The 26,572-nt window shown below is 42.4% G+C and overlaps 1 protein-coding gene across 1 annotated transcript in view; it reads right to left on the bottom strand.

Moving 5' to 3' along the window:
- LOC138261160 (cytochrome P450 2K1-like) overlaps window positions 1-26,572 on the bottom strand; it is an 82,347-nt gene that overhangs the window by 25,725 nt on the left and 30,050 nt on the right. The window contains exons 3-6 of the mRNA XM_069209861.1: window positions 14,987-15,136; window positions 12,309-12,469; window positions 2,427-2,600; window positions 498-639 (exon numbers count right to left, since the gene is read on the bottom strand). Coding sequence (XP_069065962.1) covers window positions 498-639; window positions 2,427-2,600; window positions 12,309-12,469; window positions 14,987-15,136 — 627 coding nt within the window. The remainder of the gene's footprint in view (window positions 1-497; window positions 640-2,426; window positions 2,601-12,308; window positions 12,470-14,986; window positions 15,137-26,572) is intronic.

The raw sequence follows: 26,572 nt of genomic DNA, 5'->3' as shown, positions 1-26,572 counted from the left end.
CATGCCAGGTAACTATTTTCCGAGCAGCCCTTCTTTGTTTTGCAGAAGTATTATCCTGTTTTTGAACAGTATATGATCCCAACAAAGCAGAATTGGGTAGCTGCATGCAACAATGCAGAGCTGGAAAGGGGCGGGAGACGGCCTGCAACTTTAAGAAAAAAGTAACCCGGAAAGGGTAAGCAGTACAAGGACACAGGGCAAGGAAGCAAGTCTTGGGCCATGCTCCAGTGGAGAGACAAACACAGAAAGGGGAAGTGAAGTGAAGCAGACACACACTGGCTAAACAGAAGCAAGAAAACAAGAGTGATGATGACGCCAACCAATGGTAAGTAATGGACGGGCTCTAAGGCCCCTGTAAGTAAACAAAATGTCTCACAAGCAACAGCTGATGTGCTTTCTCAGGCAAGACCTAAAAACCAAAAAGCAACAAGAGTGGTGTATTCAGAATCCAGTGATGACCTTAAACATGAGGCAGAATTTTAACATTCAGTTCTTACTTTGTATCTCTGGATATTTCATCATTAGTAGAAGAGCCCACCGAAGAGTTGTGGAAGTAGTTTCTGTGCCTGCTCCAAATAGGTCCAGCATGCATTGGTCTAGATTTTTCTCATGAAAATAGGTGCTAGAGTTTTTCGATGCCTAAAAAATAACACACTGCTTAAAGAATCAAGAAAGCAATTAACCCAAATGCGTTACTATATCATATAAAAAGGTTTACCAACCAAACCAAAGAAAAGCAAAATACTGATAAAGTTTGATATATATGCAACTCCACACAGAGAATGTGTTCCATCAATTGTAGAAGTTTCCATTATGTTTGATTTCAAAACAATTTGAAAATAAATATATAGCTAAAATGCTATGACAAAATGTCCAGATATATAATTCGTTTGGAAATGGAGGCAACTCATGGTTTAAATCAGGATAAGGATCTAAACATACATTTGGGGGATTAACTGTTCTGTAATAGTAGCAGTTTTCTTGTTATAGGTGATGTATTGCTTGATGTATTGTTTTATAAAGTGTGGCTTGTATTTTCTTTACTATTTTCTTTCTTATGTGCTGCTGTTAAATATTTGCATTTTTAACCTTTTGAAGTGTTTTACAGATGTGTTCACAGATTGGTAATCTTTTGTATTTATGTGGGCTGATCCCGGTGGATTCTTGTCTACATTACCTTTCTTCAATTCTGAGATAATGATTGTTATTGGAAGTATTTGCCCACTTCGCCATTATATATGTTTCAGATGCAATCAGATGAATGTATTTATTTTGCAATAGAAATCCTCGTATACCTTATTTCCCAATTTAATCACCTTATAGTATACAACATATATGTACCTTTGATATTTGGGCTTTGTACTATTTTGTTTAATAGTTTATGTTTGGTGAGTTACTGTTTAATTCCAATTTCCATATCTCTTATTCTTGCATTGTTTTATTATTTTGTCGCTTTAGAGATTCTTTGATCAAAAAGTAGCCCACTAGGCCCTTAGTCGCATTAAAGTTTTGGACCTAAACTTGGGCTGCCTTTGGAAAAGGCCTGTGCTTGTGATATATAGATGATGTAGGTTGAATTGTATCATGTATTTCATACTTAATAAAGCCTTGAAAAAGTCTATATCTGACTAAACACATGCTGGCTGTTAAATGTATGTTCTTGCTGAAAACAGGAAACAGAGAATAAAACCTTGAAGAAGATGAATGGACTATTTATTCATTCTAAGGAAGTGTTACTTCTTGCCTCTATTGTGTTATAATGCTCCGGTGTCACATTATAGTTTGAACACTGTGGCAAGGTGTATGGGGCTAACTCTCCCTCAGAGCTGGTATGCCCCACCACCCGCCCACTCCCTTCCTTCTGCAGAGTGTGGCTATGCCAGAATCGAACAACGAGCTCCGCTATCACATTTTGACATGACAGGTTCTTTACAGACTGTAGGCAGAGGTGTTGGAAAATATCCCACTATCTGATTGGCGCATTCCATCCTGCTTCATCACTTTATTATTTGTGGGTAAGAAGCAAGTGGAGGGACATTGGAGTCCGGGAGGCTACTATGGCCCTCCACCAATGTCTAAATAGTCAATGGGCCTGATTGGGAGGTTGGCAGATAGAATACTCCATCACAAATATAAGGGATATTCTGTCCAACGTATTAAAAGTGCCATAGGATGTATTACAGCAAACGGGATATCCATCACGTTTGTGAGGGAATAGCTCATCCATCACATTCTAAATCAGGCCCATCATGTGGTAACGGAGGACAGACCAAATAAATAAAAGTACCTAAACCTTTGTTAATACTTTCTTGAGGAAGACCGTTTAAAAGTTGTAAGATTTGCTTTCAGCATTTGTGGGTGAAAAACCAAGTACTGTAAATTGCCCTAGGGCCGCTGTAGCCATGAACACACATGAATGTAAATACCTGCTCCTGCTTCAGTAAGTATGCATCAATAAAATCAGTGATATTATTTGCATCAAATTCCTTCTTGTGTTCTTTGAAGAATCCCTGAAATAAAGCAATTTGCTGATCCGCGTTTTTTTTTACAGTCTTGTGAGTCCCGAGTAAGAATCCGAGGTTGGGACAAAAATTATACAGCTGCAAGAAAAAAAAATATTACAGAATAATACTGAATATTGGGCTGTCTTATCTAACTAACAAAGAAAACCAGCTTATTGCACGGATGACGTTGTTCTTTAAGCAGCAGTTAACTTTCTAAGTAGTTTCAGTTCCTTACTGTGCAAGGTCAGCATGCGTAACCACAACATATCCTAAAATATTGTTGACTTCTCTGATATTCTTACATATCCTTGGAATATCGAAATCAATAGTAATAATTAAGTGCAACTCCTACTCTCTTACAACATTTCTAATGTGCTTTACAAGTAACACATTATTTAGTGTATACTATTTGTAATTGTTTTTTATGTACTATACAGTGTTATACATATTGATAAATACAATACAAAGGATATAAATAGAAAACGTGTTTGCACGAAACGTGCTAATCAGATGTTTTGAATAATACTCTTGAAAGCTGTGTTTTTCTGGCCAAAAACTAAGATTTAGTAACCAGGAAAAACACCAAGTTAAATTTTATAGTACTTCAAGTGAAAACAGGAAGAAATCCATCCTAATGCTATGTCTCTTCAATGGTTTAAATTAGTAAATGTATCTAATGGTGAGCTTTATCAATGGTTTTCTTTGGAGTGTCAGAGACCGGTGCTTAATGTTGTAAGCATTGCTTCTTTGTATTGTGTAGTTAGTAACATTATACTTTTGAGATAAGGGCAAGGAGATCACAGGGACTAAGGCCATTCTATACATGTGCGTAGGTGGTGGGGATGTAAGTGTGTTTGTGTGATTGTGTGTGCCCGTGTCTGTGGATGTGTGGTGCCAGGCTGCAGTATATTTGTGTGCCTGCTTGCTTGTGCTTTACTTGTGCATGTGTGTGTTTTCAGGCATGTAAGTGTTAGTTTCGGGTGTGTAATTGGTATGTGCTGTGTCTGCAATTGTGAGTGTATGTATGTGGTACATCTGTGTGCACATGTGTGCATGTGTGAGAATGTGTGTCTTTTTCATGCCTGCATGAGAACCTGTATGTTAGAATATTGCACACCAAAATATGATACTCTAAAGAGCACGACAACAAATGTCATTACATGGTAAAGACCATGATGTAAAGGATGTTTCCCCTTTTCAAGTACAGAGAAGTGTGACTGTAGATGTATACTCGCCTAGATACACTTACCTTCATGATATTGGTGTCGATATTCTAGCTACTGTATTTGTGTAGTACACTATTTAAACTCCATATTCTGGTATGGTATTGTGGGGGTGTATGTGTCTCACTGCTTTATTTTCACTGTTGAGACAGTGTAGCTCCACAGAGCATTCCCATTAACGTGCTTCAGAACATTAGCATTCCTATTCCAAAAATAATTCCAACAGTACTGCATGTCACACACATTACCCACAGTAAAGCCACCTACTACAGAGGGTACACCTAACTTTGCTAGGAATAAACCCATCTGTGCCAGGGGATTAAGGCACTCTGTTCAAAAAGAAAAAGGATAATACTACTAGAAAATACATCTAAATTACCATGACATTTACCCAACTGTTGTTCTGGTAGATTTGAGATTTGTTTTACAGTATTAATGCTTTTACCACTTATGCCAATGTAAGAAATGACCTTCATCACTGGTCATTAATCATATGGCTACTTCTTAGTGTTGCCTCAGACTACAGAAATACATTTCTACAGCACAGCTAAAACATGGCTCCATAATGTGACAGAAAATGACCCTCCCCGCAGAATGTGATGAGGGGCCAGAGTCTCCTGTATCTTATATTCTCTGCCCTTAGGGGGTCCCAGTCATTGGTTCGGGCCCCCTGAAGGGTTTGGGCCAACTGCATCGCAGGGGCTGTAAGGGACTGTGTTGCACCCATGCCATGAATATCGAAGACTGTTGCACGCTGTGTGTTTCCACAGATAACCCAAGCTCTGACTGTGCTTCCACATATTTGTGTTGATGGCATTGTGAGTTTTATTTAAAATATTAATTTGGTTTAAATAAGTTGTTGTATCTAATGGTGAGCTTTATCAATGGTTTTCATTGGAGTGTCAGAGACTATCAATATTAATTTATTAACAGAAATATGCACACCATTCAGAAATTATTACCATATTTTTCTTTGGAGAGTAGAGACCCTTATTTTTCTGTTTAAGGGGACTCTTAAAGCTGTAAATGTGTCTTATAAATAAAAGAATTCAAGTGCTCTAGATGTCAGACTCTTTTGAATACTAAATATTAGACACACAAGAGTAGGCCAAAGAGTGTTTTTGCTCCAGAAAGATGCTTTCTGCAATATTTTCACTCTTTACCGTGGACAGTGGGAATTTGCATTAATTACAAACAAGTAGTCAATTGTGGGGTATGGGCATCCTTCAAAGCTCATTAACTTTACAACATATATAGATGGAAAAATATACGCCTCCCTCACTCCCAATGTCAAGCAGCATTGTCTATGGCTCCATGCAGGGCTAATGAATGCTAACTTATAAATGGGCTCCAGCAGCAGTAGAGGGTGATTACCGCAGGTCCCTTCCCAAACCCCACCACACTTAAACAGGCATTGGCAAAGCTAATAGGTTATGCCTAAGTAAAATCTATTGGCTTTGTCAATGTTTCTTTTATATGTTGCATAGTATTGAGTTGTTGTGCAACCTGGCTTAAAGTTTTTTTTTAAATGTTGACGCAGTCACTGCTGGCAGTGTTATCGTTTTTTTTTTTTTTTTACTTTAAGGTGCAGCTCAACTGTGCGCCATGTAAAATAAGTTGGCATACAATTACCCTAAAAATTCCTCAAAAAAATTCAATCCCCATCTGTAACATATGTATGGTTTCAGTTCATGTCTACTGCACACTGTGTCCTTTATCTGCTTCAGCAACTACCTCCCATAGAAAGTTTCAACCAAGCTAAGTAGATTGTATTGGAACACACCTTTGCAGTAATTCAGTTAATAGTCTGCTTGCTTTCTGCCGGTGAGAGGGTATTGACTTGTATCGAAAGGCCCCATCAATCACTGAACAGATGTAAGACATCAGACACAGGCAGGCTGGGGCTCTACAAGCAGTCAAATTACAGTGTTGCCTGTCCACCATAGCATGAAGTGGTTGTCTCTCCACTAGAGCATGAAGTGGCTTTAGGAGGGGTCCAGGAATGGTCCTTTTAGGATTTAATAATTATTCACCCCTCACTGTTCTCTTTTTTGAGGAAATAATATTAAATGGGTATTAAGCAGGAAAATAGATATTAGTATTACAGTGGGAGCACCTGGTCACCCGGGTGCAAGAGGCCTTCTGCACCTAATTATGGTTGAATTTTCACCCAGGTGCAAGAGCCTTCTGCACCTAATTATGGTTGAAATTTACTACACAGCTGGGGGCAGGGTGGACCAGGTTACTTGCTGGAGGTGCCACAACACCCTTGTTGCATGCAAAGGGAAAGGGACACTATGTTCTGATTTGCGAAAAGTTGTTCCTGAAAATACTAGTGCATTTGACAATACAAATTTGACAATAAACAAAAACACATAAATCAACAGGACTGCAGAGAAAACAACGCATGCTCCTACGCAATCTGTAAGGTTTGGTTTTAATGTGAGAGCCTGCACCTTTCAGCAACAAGCAAAAACATTCTGTTCTCGAATCACTGCAAAGCAGCGCTTTACCTATACACCTGGTGTTAAAGCACTTAAAAGAGTTTTTGGGGAGGGAGAGATGTGGGAGATGGGCTGTGAAAAATTCCCAGGCTCCCTGCAAGAAGTGAACGGCAAGGAATGTGAATGGTGTGGGTCAAGGGTTTGCAGTCAAAACTCACCTGCAGATAGCTCGAGAGAAGATGGAGGAGCAGCAAGACCCCAGCGGACCACACAGCCTTCAAAATCGCCATCACCACACACCACCACCTCATCATAACCACCAAGAAAAATGCCATTCAGGAACGCATCAATGCAAACGCACACAACAGCAAAGAACTCTTCACTGTGATCAAAGAATTCACCAAACACAGCATGGACTCCACAGACATCCCTACCCTTCCAAGACCTCTGTGACAACCTTGCCACCTTCTCCAACCGCAAGATCTTAGACATCTACGACAGCTGTGCTAGACTCCACGACGCCAGCATCCGCAACAAAGCCTTAAAGTGGATCCGCTCCTTTCTCACTGGCTAAACCCAGAGAGTCAGGCTCCCACCGTTGTCCTCAAAACCAAAAAAGATCAGCTACGGAGTTCCTCAGGGCTCCTCTCTGAGCCCTACCCTTTTCTACATCTATATGACCCCACTTGCAAACGTCTTTAGAGACCACAGACTCAACATCGTCTCCTACGCCGACAACACCCTGCTAATCCTCTTCCACACCGATGAGCCCACAACCGCCAAACGCAACTTCCACAACGGAATGAAGGCAGTCACCATCTGGATGAAGGTCAGCTGCCTGAAACTCAACTCCCACAAAACCAAGGTCCTCATCCTAGGTTCCACCCCTTCCACTTGGGTCGACTCCTGGTGGCCCTCAGTGCTCGGAAGGACTTCCCACCCACCGCCCACGCACGCAATCTCTGTATTATTCTAGACTCCTCGCTCTCAATGCACTGCCAAATCAACACTGTCTCATCTTCCTGTTTCCACACATTCCACCTATCCAGAAAGGTTTTCAAATTGATCCACATTGAGTCCAGGAAAACATTCACCCAGGTGCTCATCAGCAGGCAAGTTAGACTACGGCAATGCACTCTATGCCGGCACCAACCAAAAACTCCAAAAGAAACTGCAGAAAATCCAGAAAGCCTCAGCCAGACTCATCCTGGACATTCCTCACTGCAGCCACATCACCGCTCACCTAGGAAACCCTCACTGGCTACCGATCAACAAAAGTATCACCTTCAAGCTCATCACATACCCCTACAGGGCCCTCCACAACATCAAACACACATACCTCAACCACTGCCTGTCCTTCTACACACCCACCAAACATCTCAGCTCCGCCCAACTGGCCCTCGCCACAACCCCAAGGATCCGCAAGGACTCAGCTGGAAGAAAATCCTTCTCTTACCTCGCTGCTCAGACATCGAATGCTCTGCGGCTGCACCTCAGGCAATTACCCTCACTGCCTCAATTCAAAAAGGACCTCAAGACCTGGCTCTTCGACTGACCTGCAACTGCCCTCCCCTTAGAGCCTTGAGACCCTTACTGGTGATAAGCCATGCTCTAGAAGAACCTGATTGATTTATGGGTGGTGAGAAAACAACGGTGGGAGGAGGGGGTGCTGAGAAAGAGAATATGGACTAAAGCATTTGGAAAAAGTGAGGCACAGTGTGGAAAAAATGAGTTTAAACTGGGGCTTTCGCAGGAAGTGATTTTTTATTTTGTTTACGTGGAAAACATAAAAGCATTAAAAAACCTAAATGTAAAATCGCTGGAGGTTTTGCTTGCAAACCAGGAAATCTCTGTTTATTAGTACCTTAATCAGCTGACGACACAGTATTCCATCTTAAAACCCACTACAGAATTTTGTGCTACCAGACGTTTGTCGCCAAATTATCGAGGACCAAAATATGGACAAGGTAGATATATAGGTAAGTGTAGGGTTACATTTGTAAACTCCACATAAATGTATCTCTACAATATATATCCTTCAGGTACACAGATGTGGAGTTAAGAATAGTAAATATATACTTACCTATATGCGCTTACCTTCTATATTTTGGTCTATGATATTTTGGCCACAATATTTTGGTAGCAAGATTTTGCTGTAGAATATATTTTGACATATACTCTAGTGACACACAACTCAGAACATGATTGACTGATAGCACCCATTGGCTTAGAACATCCCCATCTGGTGGAAACTCTATAGTAACATATCATGGTTTCCTTGAAGGTTCCTCAGGGGTCCATATGTTATACTGAATCTCCTCTGTGCCCTAACTGGCTTTCCCAAATGCTCACTTATTCAGCCAATGAAATCACCAGAGTTCTACATCACATTTCAGCTCAAATTCAAAGCCCATGTCAGCCTTACAAGTTCACAACTCAGACCTGAAAAGGAACTGAAGGTGTCTTCACACCAGTGACAAAGACAATGTTAATACAACATTTTTGCTTCTGCTGAGTATACCTATAGCTTTACACCCCAGCATTCATCTGCCTCTTCCAAATGCTTAGTCACTGGGTGATAAATATCAACCTACAGTTGCCACTTCTATGCTGTGACAGATATTATTGCCTTTGCCATATCAGTAACTATTGCAGTTGGTACAACTGGTGTATGTGAACCTGAGTTTTATCACTGTCCATATATGTCTGATTGGTAAGAAGACAATATTTCAATAAGAGTAGGGGATCTGTTAAGTAGAAAGTATGGATGGATTTGTTATGAAGTACGGCTGATTGGAGTATTGGAATCTTGGAAACTCCATTAAAAGAATGGATCTGGGAAAAAAAGCAATAATGCCTGGTGTTGGACCTGGCTTTTTGACAGGGACATCCCCAAACTTTTTGCCTCCTTCCTCCTATTTTTTCTGACCTGTTGTTGTTGGCTTTTGACCTCTGGGCACTTTACCACTGCTAACCAGTGCTAAAGTGCATATGCTCTCTGTGTAAATTGTACTACTGATTGGTTTATCCATGATTGACTATTTAATTTACTTGTAAGTCCCTGGTAGAGTGCACTACATGTGCCTAGGGCAGGTAGATTAAATGCTACTAGTGGGCCTGCAGCACTGGTTGTGCCACCCACCTCAGTAGCCCCTTAACCTTGTCTCAGGCCTACCATTGCAAGGCCTGTGTGTGCAGTTTCACTGCCACTTCGACTTGGCATTTAAAGGTACTTGCCAAGCCTAGAACTCCCCTTTTTCTATACATAAGTCACCCCTAATGTGTGCCCTAGGTAACCCCTAGAGCAGGGTGCTGTGTGGGTAAAAGGCAGGACATGTACTTGTGTGGTTATATGTCCTGGTAGTGTAAAACTCCTCAATTCGTTTTTACACTACTGTGAGGCCTGCTCCCCTCATAGGCTAACATTGGGGCTGCTCTCATACATTGTTGAAGTGGCAGCTGCTGATCTGAAAGGAGCAGGAAGGTCATATTTAGTATGGCCAGAATGGTAATGTAAAATCATGCTGACTGGTGAAGTCGGATTTAATATTACTATTCTAGAAATACCACTTTTAGAAAGTGAGCATTTCTTTGCACTAAAACCTTGTTGTGCCCTTCAATCCACGTCTGGCTAGGTTTAGTTGACAGCTCCTTGTGCATTCACTCAGACACACCCCAAACACAGGGTACTCAGCCTCACTTGCATACATCTGCATTTTGAATGGGTCTTCCTGGGATGGGAGGGTGGAGGGCCTGCCCTCACACAAAGGACTGCCACACCCCCTACTGGGACTCTGGCAGACAGGATTGAACTGAAAGGGGGCTTGGTGCATTTCTTAGACACTCTTTGAAGTCACCCCCACTTCAAAGGCACAACTTAGTATAAAACAGGGCCTCTGCCCTACCTCATCAGACACTTGCTGGAGAAGAAACCTGAACCAGAAACTACATCCTACCAAGAAGAACTGCCTGGCTGCTCAAAGGACTCACCTGTCTGCTTTTCTACAAAGGACTGCTGCCTTGCTGTTGGCCTGCTGCCTTGCTGAACTCTTGTCTGGCTGTAAAAGTGCTCTCCAAGGGCTTGGATAGAGCTTGCCTCCTGTTCCCTGAAGTCTCAGGACCAAAAAGACTTCCCTTTTTCACTTGGACACTCCGTGCGCCGAAATTTTCGACGCACAGCTTGTTCCGCGGCAAGAAAAACGCCGCACACCTACGCTGATCAACGCGACGCCTTCGGGACGATCGAAACTTTGACGCACGGCCTCGCAAGGACAACGGCGCCCGACTTCCAAGGAGAAATCGACGCGACGCCTGCCGTGAGATCAAAACTTTGACGCACGGCCTCGCAAGGACAACGCCGCCCGACCTCTAGAGGAGAAATCGACGCAACGCCTGCCGTGAGATCTAAACTTTGACGCACGGCCTCGCAAGGACAATGCCGCCCGACCTCTAGAGGAGAAATCGACGCGACGCCTGCCGTGAGATCGTAATTTCGACGCGCAGCCCCGCAAAACGACGCGCAGCCGGAAAACAAGCAGGAAGATCCACGCACAGACCCGGGACATCTGGTAATCCCCGCGACCCACAGAAAGAGACTGTCCGCGCGCCGGAAAACGATGCACGACTTCCCCGCGTGGAAAATAATGACGCAAGTCTGTGTGTGCTGGGGAGAAATCGACGCACACACCCTTTTTCCACGCACCTCTTCCTTTGTGGCCCTCTGAGGAGATTTTTCCACTCCAAACCAGGTACTTGTGCTTGAAAGAGACTTTGTTTATATTCTAAAGACTTAAGACACTTTATATCACTTTTCAGTGATATCTTTACAAACTCATATTGCAACTTTGATCGTTTTGACCTGCAAATACCCAGATAAATATTATATATTTTTCTAAACACTGTGTGGTGTGTTTTTGTGGTGTTATATTATGGTATTGTATGATTCATTGCACAAATGCTTTACACATTGCCTTCTAAGTTAAGCCTGACTGCTCGTGCCAAGCTACCGGAGGGTGAGCACAGGCTGATTTTGGATTGTGTGTGACTTACCCTGACTAGAGTGAGGGTTCTTGCTTGGACAGAGGGCAACCTGACTGCCAACCAAAAACCCCATTTCTAACACCTGGTATAGAAATTCTGCTTTACCCTTCCAATATTTGTATTTCTGTTTCACCCTGTATGACTTAACATTCTACTCTCAGTGTGATGAATGGCCTAAATAGTATTATGGGCCCCTGTCTAGGCTGTACCAGTAGTTATGGACTCCTTACCTTGTTATCGGCTCTCACCTGTGGCTCGAGCTTTTAAATCAAGGATAAGGCCTTTACCAACACTGTGGGGCTTGCAGTGTAATATAATGCTATACTAGTGAATAAATGGTTCTTCACAGTTGGAAGGGAAAGCATCTCAAGTTTGTAGGCCTCTAAGAGTAGGAATCTCTACAAGGGAAAAATATTTTCCTTGAGGTGAAAATCAGTTATGCCACTACACAAAAGCATTCACATCTCAGCAGCCACAGTTGCATACTACATAAAATAATGGCAGCAGAAATGCCAACGCACACAGGTAGCCAGGAATTCACAAAATGTTCCTTGATGAACACCAGGAATGTTAGCACTGGCAAAACTTTCCTGGAATAATCTGAAACATTTTGTGAATTTCAGAAAGTCCTACACTTTCTCCCATACATGTATGTAGACCTGTAGGTGCAAATGGTTAATCTTCTTTTGGGCAAGTGGCTCATTGAGTACAGATGTCTGTGGAGTACTGTTGAGTAGTGAATATTATGTGAAGAAGGTCAATTCTGGCAGCACTGAAGGGAATGAACGGGTGAGAGCGGAGCATTGTATGTTTTAAAAAATTGAGGAACCAAATTGAACTAAACGAGATTGAGCCCAGGATATGATGACAAATAACTGTACAATGATACAATAGTGGACAGAAGGGAGCAATCGGAGAAAAGATAAAACATATCTATGATACATTCATTACCAAAGACACTTCTGTTCCAGAGAATTTGTGCCTTAGAAAATAACTGCAATTGTTCATGAAAATCAATAAAAAGATCGAGTTAACAAAGCAACAACATAGTTAACACATTAACATACAACAAACTGGATACAACGAGACAGAATTACCTGCACTTGGGGAGAACCTATCAGTCTGATATTTTCACCCAGGAGATGTATCAAAGTCAGAAATGTTGGATCATCATACTGGAACCTCTTTCCAAATATTATGGAGCAGATGACATTGGATACAGCACTGTTCATTATAATCTTGGTATCAAAGGGTTTTCCTACATTTCAAACAATAAATACAACTTTAGGCATTTTTAATCCTGAAATCCTTATGTCTCTCAGTCAGTTTCACAAGTAGGGGTAATGCTTTTCCACTGGAATTGCCACTTTGTAAATGTCCATGGAGGCACTCTTTGAATAAGGGAAATCAATAATGCAGGTATTTACAATCATGTCATGTCCAGCGTTTTTGCGACTTTACAAGATATAGGTCATCTAGTAGAATCATTGGAGCTAACAGAATAGATTAAAACGTTTTTTAAGACTTGAAACACATATTTTGTAACATAACTATCTTCTATTATAACATGCCAATAGCGACCACATTAAAATGTGACATATAAAAAGATGTGCTTTTGTGCAAGTGTTGTCATTATGTAGGTTTATTGAGGTTTTCATTTAGTTACAGTATGAAAGACTTGGGCTGCAGAAAAAATCACCCACCACTGAATGTACTACTGTCAAGAAAGGAAGTTTGAGAATACAGTTTAAAGCAGCTGAAAATGAGTGTCGACCACTCTACTTGAATTACTGAGCCTTTAAAATCTTCTTGTCCAGTGAGCCTCCTCTTGTTATGACCACCAACCTTGTATTCTACCTTCTTTTTCAGCATTCAAGTGCTTTCTATCAAGGTTCACACTCTATAAATGATGTTCATACAAAGGTTTCTTCTAGGGCTTACCTGCCATGGATACTACTAAGAATTGAATGCATACTTTCTGCTTGACAATGTCCCCAAATAGAAGCATGACTTGTGTCTTCTTTTAAACTAATGGGTTGCAAATCCACTAACTTCAAAATCGTGGGCATCATCCACACTCTTAACTTGGCCGATTATTAGGGCCTGCCTGAAGATGAAGCTCTTCTTAATCATGCTCAGGAGAACACAAAGAAAAATCAAACAATGCATCATCTGTAGGAAGATGGCACTTAGAGGATGTGAGTCCTATAGTATCTCAGATGAACACAATAGACAGAGACCAGCGAAGTAATGAAACAAGGACTTGCACCACATTCAGAGAGTGAGGGAGACAAGGGTAAATATGATAGTAAAATGTCCTCCACGTCTTAGGCATGGGTTCAGAGGAGAAAACCCTTGTTGGGCTATAGACCAAATAGGGTGTTTGTGGTTAAGATAAGACAGGAAAATAGGTGAGCTCTACAAATCCCAGAATTTGCATGCCCGTCCAGTTCTCCATTTTCAATGTAAGTCTGCGTGTTGAGATGACATGATTTCTTGACAGTTAGTGTTCACTGTGAGATAAGTTTTTGTTAATCACAAAATAACATTTCTTCCAAAGTTTGCTATCAGTTGCCCCAGATCATTTGAGAAGGAATTCTAGCTGTTACCAAGATGTTTTATATCTATTTTCCGTCGTGTAAACATTATGCTGGCGGGGAGGGAGGGTTAATAATCTTATGTACCATTTTGAACCTTAAGCCTTTACAAAATAGGAGTTCCTGTTTCTGACGTTCCTTTGATAAACAGGAATAAATCACAGTTAAAAGACTTTACAAATATGTAAATAAGGTGTTTACTTTTGCAGGTAATAATTCGATAAAAAAACAAGTACATTTCACATCTACATAACTTTACAACTAACAACATAATTTTCCTTATTTCATGGAATATTTTTCTAAATCAGGCACAAATCACCTCTATGCAATACGCCAGCAAGAGTGAGTTAACATTTGTTGTGATCTGAAGGTCAGATTCAGCTTTCCAGCCTGATATGTACAGCAATTAGATAAAGCAGAAATATGTTATAAGCAAAACATTGTTATTCCAATCTTTACATACTGAAAACTGTATTAGGCACACATTCAAAGACTATGGCCCTCATTCAGCCGCCAGCCAAGGTTGGAGCGCCGGGCTGCCGTCAATGCGGCCGCACTCCCGCCATGGCCCAGCGGGGATCACGGCCGCAACACAGGAGCCGGCTCCATATGGAGCCGGCGGTGTTGCGGCTGTGCGACGGGTGCATTTGCACCCGTCACGCTTTTCACAGTCTGCATAGCAGACAGTGAAAAGCTGCACGGGCTGTGTCAGCGGGCCCCTGCACTGCCCATGCCATTGGCATGGGCAGTGCAGGGGCCCCAGGGGCCCCACGACTTCCCGTACCGCCATCCTTTTCCTGGCAGTTCAAACCATCAGGAAAAGGCTGGCTGTAGGGGGACTCGTAATCCCCTGGGCAGCGAATTAAAACCGCTGGGACTGAAGTGGCGGTAAACCGCTGGTCCCGGCGGTGCAACCACGGCGTCGTAATACCATGGGAAGCACCGCCAGCCTGTTGGCAGTGCTTCTGTCGGAACAGCCCTGGCAGTCTATGACCGCCAGGGTTGTAATGATCCCCTATATCACAGGACAATACTTCTACATACATGTCCCCTAAAGGTGTACATTTATATACTCTTTCATCCTCTCAAAGAAGTAGAGTTCAGAGTACTTCACTGAGTGGCTACATTAAGTCTCACAATAACCATAATATATTAAAAATAAATCATCCATAACTTACCCTTATGGGATTCGAAATGCTTAATAAGGGCCTGTAACTCATCCAGAATTCTGTCTTCTATAGTTTTCTTTCCCATTCCAAAATCACGTAATGTTGATAAAGTAAACCTCCGCATAACTCTCCATGGTTCCCCATGGCTGAAGACAATTCCTAGAAGAAATTCATTAATAAATGTATTTAAATACTTCTATCACAGCCTGGAATAAATGCCTATGTTGCAATCCCTTGAGTGGTATGTACAGGTGAGGAAATCTCTGCATTCATCAGGGGTAGACTGGGACGCGAAAGCAGCCCTGGTTCTCACATGTTCCTCTCTCTCTCTCTCTCTCTCTCATTCTCTCTTTCTCTCATCGAAAACTCTAACAAACCCAGACAAACAGCAGCTCTGTGAATTTGCTCCCTGTAGTGAGTTTATGTAGCGAGTGCATCAAAAAACTTAAAACATACTCATATTTGCTTTGATCCACTAAGTAACCCACCCACTATCGAGGCAGTGGGGAGTTACAATAGTAACTACACACTCCATTACTTTCATGTTTAGAATATCAAGTGAACAAATTATTTCTTATGGGTGGGAACCTTAGTTCTGAAAATCTGTTTCTCTACCAAGTACTTTTGTCGATTATCCTAGATAGAGGTATTGTATTCTCTAGGCACTGGGAATTCTCTGCAAGAAACAAGGATACAACAATAACATTTTAGAGACACCTTCATGCTGTGATACCTCAAAGCATGTGATCTGGTCACTTTGTGCAGGCAGCAGATGTCTTGATAAGGCAACACAAAGCCTTTGAGTAGGTTTAGTCTCTTATGGGTTTCACATGAACGCAGTGAGCAGTAATACACTCTGGTCAGCAGCACTTAAGTTAGAATCCAATATTCTTTGCCAATTTCTCTTGTGTGGTAATGAGGTAACACAAAGCCTTTCAGTATGTTTTCTCTTTTATGAGTCTCAAAAGAATGCTGTACAAACCCACGGCGAGCTTATCTCCCTTCTCCCAACATTCTAATATACACAGTTCTCCCCCCCACCAACATCCACACACACAAAAGGGAGGAAGGACTGGGTCAATCGGAGAGTGGCGCTCAATCATGTAAATATAACATGTTGTTTTCCACATATTACATCTTCTCCCTCTCTAAAGTTTTATTCAAGTACATACTCTTTGACTCGAAAGAGAGGAGGCCATTTCTTTAAACTCTAGCATGATCAGCAGTATGTCTCTATATTCTGTGAGGAAATGTCAATAGAATTGACCATTGCCTAGTAGGACTGCAGAACCCTTAGTTTTGGCTACTCGCCTTGGTTCACCACATTTACTGATATTGTTTCTTTTCCTGGGGTCTTTCACTCTTACTTGGAAGCCATTTCTTACAGACATTTTCTTTACAGCTTTCTTAGCATCATAGCTGATATGCATTTTACATTCACATTTAGACACTAGGGCCCATAGTTATACTTTTTTAGCACCGCTTTTGTGTCATTTTTTTACGCAAAAGCAGCGCAAACTTACAAAATACAATTGTATTTTGTACGTTTGTTCCGCTTTTGCATCAAAAAGCAGCGCAAATGCAGCGCTAAAAAACATAAATATGGGCCTAGGCTTCTTATTTGGACATCTTTTTCTGCTTGGTGCCTACCTTCCCATTTTTCCATGACAATGACATAAAAGTCACAAATGTGTAATGGGCATCCTACTCCCTAATTCAAATGAAGTTCTTCCTGTGGTGTTGTGGTGTATGACCATAACCTAGTACTGAGGGCAGCTTTAACCAAAATATGTTACTTTAACACCAGTCTACCTTCCCGTTGCTTTAAAGATGATATAAAGACGACTTTATATTTTCTATCCCTTTCACCTTCAAGAAATTCACTATCTCTTGGGACACAAACTGCACCCCACTATCATTGACCAATTGTCCCAGAAGTTCTTTGTAGCAAAATAATTCCTTCAAGAGCACAAATTACGTCCGAGGTAACTGGTTGGGGCAGAAATTCCACCTCTATCTGTATGCTGAAATAACCAATTATAACAATAGAATGACACATGGCAAAGGGGAAAGTCATTTATGGTCCTGTGCAGTTAATTCCAACCTTTATCCAACGACCCTCTGTTAACTCAACAGAGTGTCTGGGACATTTATGTGTCAGCAAGGTTTAATCAGCACTGCTACAAGTGGAGCATTGATTGACTTAGAAGCCAATATCACGGTCCACTGAAGGTCACCAGTATATTGCTCTAAGATTCTTTTCAGTCTTTCCAAAATACCCATCATGAGCCAAAGATCTTCATTTTCTTTTCAAGGCTGACAGGGCAATTAGGGTATCAACATGTAACACAAACTTATCTACGTCAGTTAGCTCATCCTTTATCTTCCAAAAAGGCCTAAAGACTGCATCTAACACCATCTCCCATGGCCACCCCTTAATAATGTTCTCTTTCACTGTAATAAATGTGATGTGTTGTCATTATAAAGAGATGCCAACCATTCATTATTTGTGCCAGCTTTACTTAAGTCTCCACAATCAACCAGACATGCTACTATTGTATAACCACCATCCTCAACATCATCCTTATCTTGTTCTTCATTACAAGGAGCTCCTGACAGGTAATCTGCTGAGATACTCATTCTCCCTGCAATGTGTTTTATTCTGAACTGGTATTCCTGAAGCTTACATGCCAACTTGGCAATTCTTGGTGAAGTTTTACCTGACCCATCAAGACCCTGCAAGATGCTAACAAGAGGCTTATGGTCAAGTACTCTACAGTGTTTTTTAAAAGTTTGCATTGCCTTTCTTGTAACAGTAATCTGCTTTCTTGATTTCTTTGTAGTACTTGTTTTAATATTGATGTGCTCATCAACTGTTTTACAACAAAAATAACACATCATCCTAAAAGGCTTTTACACCATGCATGCCTGCAAACAGCTGATGTAAGAAGCGTTGAAAGACAGCAGAAGTAGAACACAACCCAAAAGGTATCCTGAAAAATTGGAATTCTCCTTTAGATGTGAAGAATGCAATGTATTTCTTGGATTTTTCATTTAGTTGTATTTGGTGACAGACTGCAATGAAGTTCAAAGTCCTGCAGATTTTAGCTTGGTTCAATGTCATCACTATCTCGTTTATTAATGGTAGTGGTTGGCAATCGGCCATTACTTTGTGGTTGAGTTCAGCAAAAGTTTATGCAGAAACCGATTGAGACATTTTTGTCCAGCAATCATTACCAGAGACAACCATTCTGAAGCACTGATTGGATCCATCACTCTATTTCCACACGATTCCTTTAAAATACTCTTCACTTTTGTGAATTCTGACTATGGTATGTTTCTAACATGTTCTCTAATTGCACAAGAATTAGTTTATTTTTATTTCATGTTTGAAGTCTTTCAGACCAAGTTTCATGTTGAACACTGCTTCATATTGCTCAAAAGTAGTGTCCAATCTATCTTCCACGATGCTGAACACATATGGTCGTTGACATGTGTTTACATCTGAAGATGTTCACACTGTACTCCACTACAAACACCTTTGTAACAATATTCTTGTTTTTCAAGCTCAAGCTTGCTTTGAATACTCCTGACAGTTTGATCTTATGACCACCATAGACATCTGGAATGATCCTGCTGTGCTCCAGTGCTGCTCTGTTTCCAGGAAATTGCAAATATTTTTTGAGATGATGGTAATTCTTAAACGAGTGTCGACTAAGACTTCAACATCATTCCTATTCACACTGCATTACATTTTGGTTGATTCAGACCGTTTTCCTTGTTAGTGATGGCTATTACTAACAGTAGGTTGCTCATCATCTTATTTCCATCATAACCTTCTGAATATGAATCACATTCTTTCACAGTGTACACTGTTTTGCCATGTGATGTTCTACATACTTTGTAGAAATGCCCTTTTTTCCCCACAGCCTCCACACAACTTGTCAAGTGCTAGGTGAATTTTGCTAGATGCCAGAAGAAAAGTTGATCCACAATAGTAACATGCCGGTTTATCTTTGAGAGACATGTGTTCTTTGGTCTCACTGAATTTATTCAACATGTTCTGAGATACTTCCCTTTCTTTTCGAATTAGCTTGACATCAGAATGATGGTTGTCAGGCTTAGGTAGCAAGTAGCAATTTAACTCTTTTTGTGAATCTTTCTATACTTTTATAGGTTGAAATCACCTTGTCAAGACTCAGCTTCAATGACATAGAACCTTCTCCTGTGCTTCACACATGTTGTACACATTACCACATGGTCCCAAATCACATTTAGTAGCGTACATTCTTAAGGTGGCAATATAGGATTTAAGTGGTTCACTAGGTGCTTGGTAATGATAATAGAAATTATATCTTTCCATTATAACACTCATAGTTATATCAAAGTAATTGTGCATTCTAATTTTAGCTTCTTTAAAGCGTCCCATTCTTGGTCCTCTTCCACCCTTTCAACTGATGCGATCAAATAGCCTTCTACCTTCAACCCCCAAACAATTGTACATCATAACTTGTTTCCTGGCAGGACTTTAATTAGTTTATCAATTGCCTCTAGATATTTTTCAAAACATCTAATCCATTGGGCCCATCATTCAGCAGGGGGACCAGGAACTTCCAAAAAGATTGAAGGTCTAGATACCGCAGTCATAATTCCTACCATGGTTCAATGTATACTTCATCAGTTTAACAGATGAGCTATACCAGAATTACACTTTGAAAGCAACAGTTTGGGAAGAACAGTCAAAGTCCAAGCACTGTGACAACGATGTGTAAAGTAGAGGTGATTATACATGTTTGTTTTTTTAAAGAAATGGCTCCCTAAGTGGACAAAATGGTTTGAGCTCTCCTCTTGTATAGTGATAAAGGGCGTGAGCTTCCCCAGTCACTGTCCCATAAGGTAGTTCCTCCCCAGGAGGGTTGGTCAGAGACGAGAACTTAGTTTCTTGCAGAGACAAATGCATCCAGTGTAGATCCTGAAGCGATTTTAAGTACTTCCGCAGTCAAATTGCATGGAAAAACACCTGAAGGAGGAGTGTTAAGCAGTAATACACTCTGGGCGAAAGTGCTTAATTCAGGATCCCATAATCATTGCCAATTCTTCTTGTTTAGTAATAAGGTACAACAAAGTGTTTCAGTATGTTTATTCTCTTATGCCTCACAGGAAAGCTGTTACAAACCCACGGCAAATGTTATCTGCCTTCCCCAACATTCTAATCTAGCAGTGCACGGCATCCTGCATCTGAACACACAAAAAGGAGGAAGGACTGGGTGGGGAAGCTCAGGGAACAATGGTGTAAAAAGAAAAGGCTGTTTTACACTTATTACACAAGCTACCATTTAATTGCCATAGTCATAAAGTTATCCCTCATTCATAAGAGACATCGGAGCAAACCCTTCCTAAACTGACTACTTTGTTGACCAGGACAGACTTCATGGTTGTCACTCTTGAATTTGGAAGCAGATTTGGTCCATAATTGTTTTTCCTCCCCCCTTTTCAATACTATCCCTTTCAAACCACACACATCAGAGCTTCCTGTCACTTCTCATAAAGAGGAGCGCTACCCATCCCTTCTACAAACAGGAGAGCAAAGCCTGGCTTCATAGACTTATACCTCCATAGATGCTATCCAGGCTTTATGTTCATCTGCCTGTCAGTCTATTATCTTTCAGCGTTCCGTTGCGCTTTCAGTTGGACTGTAATTTTAATTATACTGTATTATTTTCCAGTAGATGCTGTGTCCAGAGAGCTAGAAGACAACACTGAGAGCTCCTGGGCTCAGTTTGCTTTCTGTTACACTCACTGATTTCCTGGTTGCAGGCTCACGTTGCCTGATGCTGACTGATTCCTCTTTTCACTGGATCCTCTTCTAATCCTCCACCAAGGATTGAGAATCCATTCTCAGTGGTGTATCAGCCTGGTGCCCAAAATCTGGCGTACTATTTTCTAGACATAGCCGGCCAGTCACCGGGGAAGAGGAATCTGAGGCCGAGGAAATGGTGGTGGTAGAACAATCCAGACCTTTGCCAAAGTCACTCAAAGGCATCATTCAAGCCACAGCTAGGGATGAATGTCTCCAGTTAGCCATCTCTGTGGTTGCATCAGGAAACTGGCTATGTCTTTCTGAAGGAAGGCACATTTCTTAGTGAAGTCTGAGAGTACTGTCTATTAATCTCTGGAATGTCACTCTCAGACGGTCTAGGTGTTCTTCCAGGGCAAGGGAGTGCGCTAGAATGTCATTGCTGACATTGATGACACCATCAAGGTCAGCCAAAACCCCTCTGATGGTGTCCTGAAAAACTGCTCACTGGACACTCTGTAACTGAGCCCATTATACCCTTGCAGACCCACAACGGTGGAGAATGTGGTGATTGCTCTTGATTTGGGTGTGAGCAGTAATTGATGGTATCCTGCCCAGAGATCCATTTTAGAAAACCACCTCAAGAGCATATCCACACAGATTCTGATCTCTCCTGGCTGCTTGGGTTTTGTGCCTTAAAAATCGGAAACACCCAGGGTGTGGGACCATCAACCTTTTCGATGATGTCTGGCTGTTCTAACTTCTGTAGTTCTGCCTCCACTTTGGGGCACAGGTGGAACACCGCCCTCCAATGTTTCAACACAATACGCTAGATGGATTCAGCAAAGTGTAAGTGTGCAAGACAGTCTTTGAGACATCCTATCCCATTGAATAAGATTGCTAATTTATCTAGCAATTTATCCATGCTTCCCCGATCGACGCTGAAGGCAAAACCAACTAACAGGAAGTGTTCCACTGTCCGGCAGCTCAACAGCATCCCAGAGCCACCTTTGGTCACGTAGACGTTCGAGCAAGTGGAGTTGGAGTCATGCTGGATTTCCTTAGTGAACACTCCTGTGAGCCGGAGTGGCACTGAAGAGCCAAGACATGGGTGGACGTGGGGTGTGTAGACCCGATTGTGTGGGCAGTGGCTTCACGACATCCTGTGCCAGAATATTAATGCCCGTAACTAATATCCTGCCAGGAGGATGTTGCATTTGGGACCACATCTCCGTGGACATCTACTGGGTTGCAGAGCATGGATGACGTGAACCTCTCCTTCCATGGTATCATCTTCCATATCCTCTTCATTCTCTGGCATTTCAGGAATCTGCATAGCGTGTACTGTTTTGTTCTGTTGTTCTCTGCAAGCCACTCACCTGAATTCCAGGCATTCCGATGGGGCGGTGACAATTCCCTAATCCCAGTGAGGACTAATGTGACCATGATGAAGAGTACATTGCTCTCTCGCAAGTCCTCTAGGGAAAGCGGGTTTTAGGAAGAGAAAAAAAACAGCTCCTGCTTTGTGGATTGTAGAATCAGACTCATGGACCCTAGACGGTGTGTCGTGTTGGGCATCAGGACTTCTGATTTCTCAAAATACTGGGTTATTGGTTTTTAGGATTCTGGGTTTCTTTAAGGCTGAACATAATCTATTTCCAATCTCCTAATTCTCAGGGGAGCGCTTGTTGTAGGAAATATGTCTTTCCTTAATGTCTATTTAACTGTATCTTGAATTCCCACTAAAATAAAGATAAATCACACTAGTTCTTATTGTCATAAATTATTTAAAAGACAGAGCTCTGTTTTGATTCATTGAAGCAATTCATCTTCCTATACCTTGAAATAAAGTTACTTGCTTGAAAGTTTCAGAAGAACCCAAACTGTTTTTTTCTCCTTTCTTATTTTCTCTCTTTTTACAGGAATTACAGGATCATTGGCAGAAGATGGATGAGGAGGGCCAGGACTCTGTAGGAAGCCGACCGGAGGGCGAGGATCACCGGAGCTCGACTGGAGGCTATCCAGAGGACAAGAAATGCTGGAACTCGACTGGAAGCTGGTCGGAGATCGAGGAACACTGAAACTTGACTGGAAGAAGGCTGGAGAGCAAGGAACTTGACTTGCACTGATAATCTACAGGAGCCAGGCTGGAGGACAAGGAACTTGACTTGACTGGAAATAGGTGAGCAGAGCAATAGGGACCAAGCCAAGCAAGGCCTCAGACTTACAAGCATCTCTAAATAATCAAATGTGCATATGTGCCTTTCGGCAGTTGATTGCTTGTGAAGGAATTGAGCAATTATCCTCCTGATTGTGGCACATGTTCAATGCAGATCACATTGTGAAGAGCACATGTTTTGGCAGTTGCAGTTAAAGAAGATGGAAAGGAAGTTGTTTGTTTGTTAAGGAAATGAACAATTATCCTCCTGATTGTGGCACATGTTCAACACAGATCACATCGTGAAGAACACAGTTACAGTTGGCACAAGTTTAGTAGGTGGGATACAATGTGAATAATCAACAAGCATTTATTACAATAAATGAAACATTTAACAAGCATTGTTTATTGTAAATGTGATACTCAAGGATGTAATGAATATACCCAAATAAGTCTGAATGTTGCAAGCAACAACATCTTACTGTAATCAAGCTCTTGGATGCGCCAGTGTACCCTCAACAGCTGCCCCTTTTTTTGTGTGGAGGGCCTGCACACCTTTGCAAAATGGTTGGGTTTCCTGCAGGCCGAACACCTTCTTCCTTGGACGAAACAGGGTCCTTGATGGGGGTCTGACCCTCTGCAGCTGTAAAATGTCTTGGGAATTGAGTTGGGTTTGGGGCGTGCCTTCTTTTTGCCCGTGCTCACTACAGCAACCACGTTGACCAGCTCAGTCTTCACCTGCCATTGCAGAGCCACTTCCATGTGCGCTGCTAGCACTTTGGAGAGTTCCTTGAACTTACCCATTGTCAAAATGTCAGCCATTGGAATTCCTGGTACCTGTAGAATGTTTTCCCTGAGTTTGACAGAGAAACATCCTTGGCTGAATTGAGCTCGAATTTCATCATCAGCATCTGGTAGGATGCAGGTGATGGCTATGTCTTTGAATGGAGTGTAAAAAGTGTCCACAGACTCATCCGGTAACTGATGAGCCAGGTGTAGTAAGAATCTCTCATACTCAGGGTTTGTCTATGCCTGGTTTAATGATATATATGGGCTGCCGATGCCTGGTTTAATTATATATATGTGAAAGGTTGGCCAACTTCCACAACAGACTTCTCCAAATTCTGAATTGCTGCACCTCCCAAGTGTAATAGCATCTCATTGTCCAGTGCTATTACTGCAAAATAGGTCTCCAGTCGTTCCACCCGATCCTTCCATTTGGCCACTAGGGCCAGTGGACTGTCATCCATCACAAATGGTTCCAATGCCAGAATTGAGGCCATGATGGAGTAGACCAGGGACTGTCACCTCCAATCTGGGGATCTGGGCCCTGGCCGTGGGCAAAGGCACATCAATACCCCTGGTGCAGCAGACAGATGGGCCAAAGGGAGATGGCGGGAAACAGAGTGGATTTGACCTGTAATTGAGGTTTGCATGCCCCAAGTACAACTGTGTTGTGGGCTGTCATTCTAGATATGGAAATAGTGGCTTGCCAAATGTCGAGTTGACCGTGTCCCTGGTAATGATCTGGTTGGCACACTGTGCGTTCACCAGTGTGCAGATGAAGACATCATGGGAGGCAGAAGGGAGCCAACTTCCACTGCAGTACAAAGGTGCAGGCCAGATCAGCACAAGAGATAGAGATGCGGGGGTATGGGTCCACTGATGTATGCACAAACTAGGCCACGGCAGCAAACAGGCACGTCACTGAGCAGCTTACAGCAGCTTGCCAGGGCAGGTGGTGAGACGAGATTGCCACCAAAGAAATTTGGGCAGGCAGGCAGGGGCAGCGAGGTTCAGAATGATACTGCCTGACAGGAGACCGCATCAGGCATCACTGCACATCGGAGGAACTGGAGCTTCTCCATGTGGCTGCTAGACGTGCTCCTGCACTTCTGCATGCAGGCACCCCAGGCAAGAGGCAAGCAGGAGCCGAAGCGGGCCACAGAGGTTCAGTGGAGCCACAGGATACGCTCCGTACTGTGCACAGGGGGGCACCAGACACCACAAGCAGCAGAGGCAGCACCCATAACTGAATAAGTGCCTCATCATTGCCAGTTGTTGAGTTGTGGGTCCCACAGTCAGCACATTAGGTGGGCCCACAACTTGCATGAAAAGATGACACAGGCACCAGGTTAGCAGGAGCACACTAACCCGAGGTACCAAATCCCTTGCACTTTTATTAGCTCTCCATGATGACAAGATCCAACCATTGTGCTTCCCCGTGGTAGGGTCCGTTTGTGAAAAACCTTTGGCTACACCTTTAATGGGATCTACCATCCCTAACATAACACCTGACAATGCACCTAGATCACGCCCCCTCATTCAGGATATGAAACTGTTTAAACCAGTTTGGCAGGGATGTAGCTTCAGGGAGAGTGTTTGGGTTGTTAGACTCCCTAATAACTGTATTTTGCGATAAATAGTTGGGTGCAGGTGCTTTCAGTCAGGTATAGTGAGGAGTCTGCCGGATTTCAACAGGAATGTTTACACACAGACAAATACGCACACACACTCTCTCCCTCTCTGCATTTTGAAAGACATCAAAAATGTTGGTTATTTCACAAAATTATCACTTAGTACCCCTAACAATCTGCATTCCTCTCCCTTTCTTCTGCCACTTAGGCAACTCGTGTGTGCCCTGCCTGTCGTATGATGTACTTTAACATTATGTGCTAGTGTGATTTTTGGGAAGCCTGAACCTCACATCCCCCAATCTAGCTAACCAAGCTATTCCCTTGAAACTGGGCATGTGGACGTGCAGCAGACTGTACATAGTGAGCATGCCACTGGCACACCACGGATATACCTAACATAAGCCTGTTATACACCTGCATGTGCATCTTTCACACTCAGTGGTAAGGATGCTGCCTATGTGGCCCCAACCGGCTGGTCTGCACTAAAAGTGAGCTTCTTGCACTTGATTCGGGTAAGTCAAGCACTTTCTATCCTTTTTAACGCCATCCTCTCCTAGATTTCTGCAAACTGGTTCTGCAGGGTTCCACAGTGCTAGACACCTGTCACCAAATACTTGCACCTTCTCCATCATCTCAGCATCACTTTGAACTCATCCCTGAACTGTGCGCTGAACTGTGGCACTCAGCGCTCAATCCAGACACTCAAGATTCAGGAACTTGTATGCGTGTCTGGACATCTTATTCATCACTGAATTGTGGATGTAAGAGGTCGCCAGACCTAATTTAGATGTAGTCTGCTTGCCCAATTTCAATTTTTCACCCCTCCGCGTAGGCAGACATGAAGGGGGCTAAACTTCTTCACTTTACCATGAACTTTTCTCTACCCACCTTTTTTGCAGGATACCTCTGGTATCACCTGCATCCACCTACCATAATTTTGTTAATCTCGTGGAGAACTTCCTGGTTCCTTTAACCATTAGTCACAACTCTTTCTTACTTTTAAACAACATCAACTTCTGGGCTGAAGTCTCAGCAAACACAGACTCATGCAGTTGAAGCATTCATTGCACAATATTTGCCTTTAGAATACCGCAGTAGCGTTGAGCAGTGTGTAGTTGAGTGTGTGGGACCGTGGAATAGTCTAATCTCCATGAGCCTTAGAGTTTTTGGCTTCTTTTCTTGGTATCTTTTAGGGCAGCGCTGTACCAAGGGCAGACAGAAGG

This window comes from Pleurodeles waltl, chromosome 10 (assembly GCF_031143425.1).
Source record: "Pleurodeles waltl isolate 20211129_DDA chromosome 10, aPleWal1.hap1.20221129, whole genome shotgun sequence".
Lineage (NCBI taxonomy): Eukaryota > Metazoa > Chordata > Amphibia > Caudata > Salamandridae > Pleurodeles > Pleurodeles waltl.
Note: the sequence above shows the minus strand (reverse complement) of the source record. Positions and strands in the feature narration are given on the sequence as shown.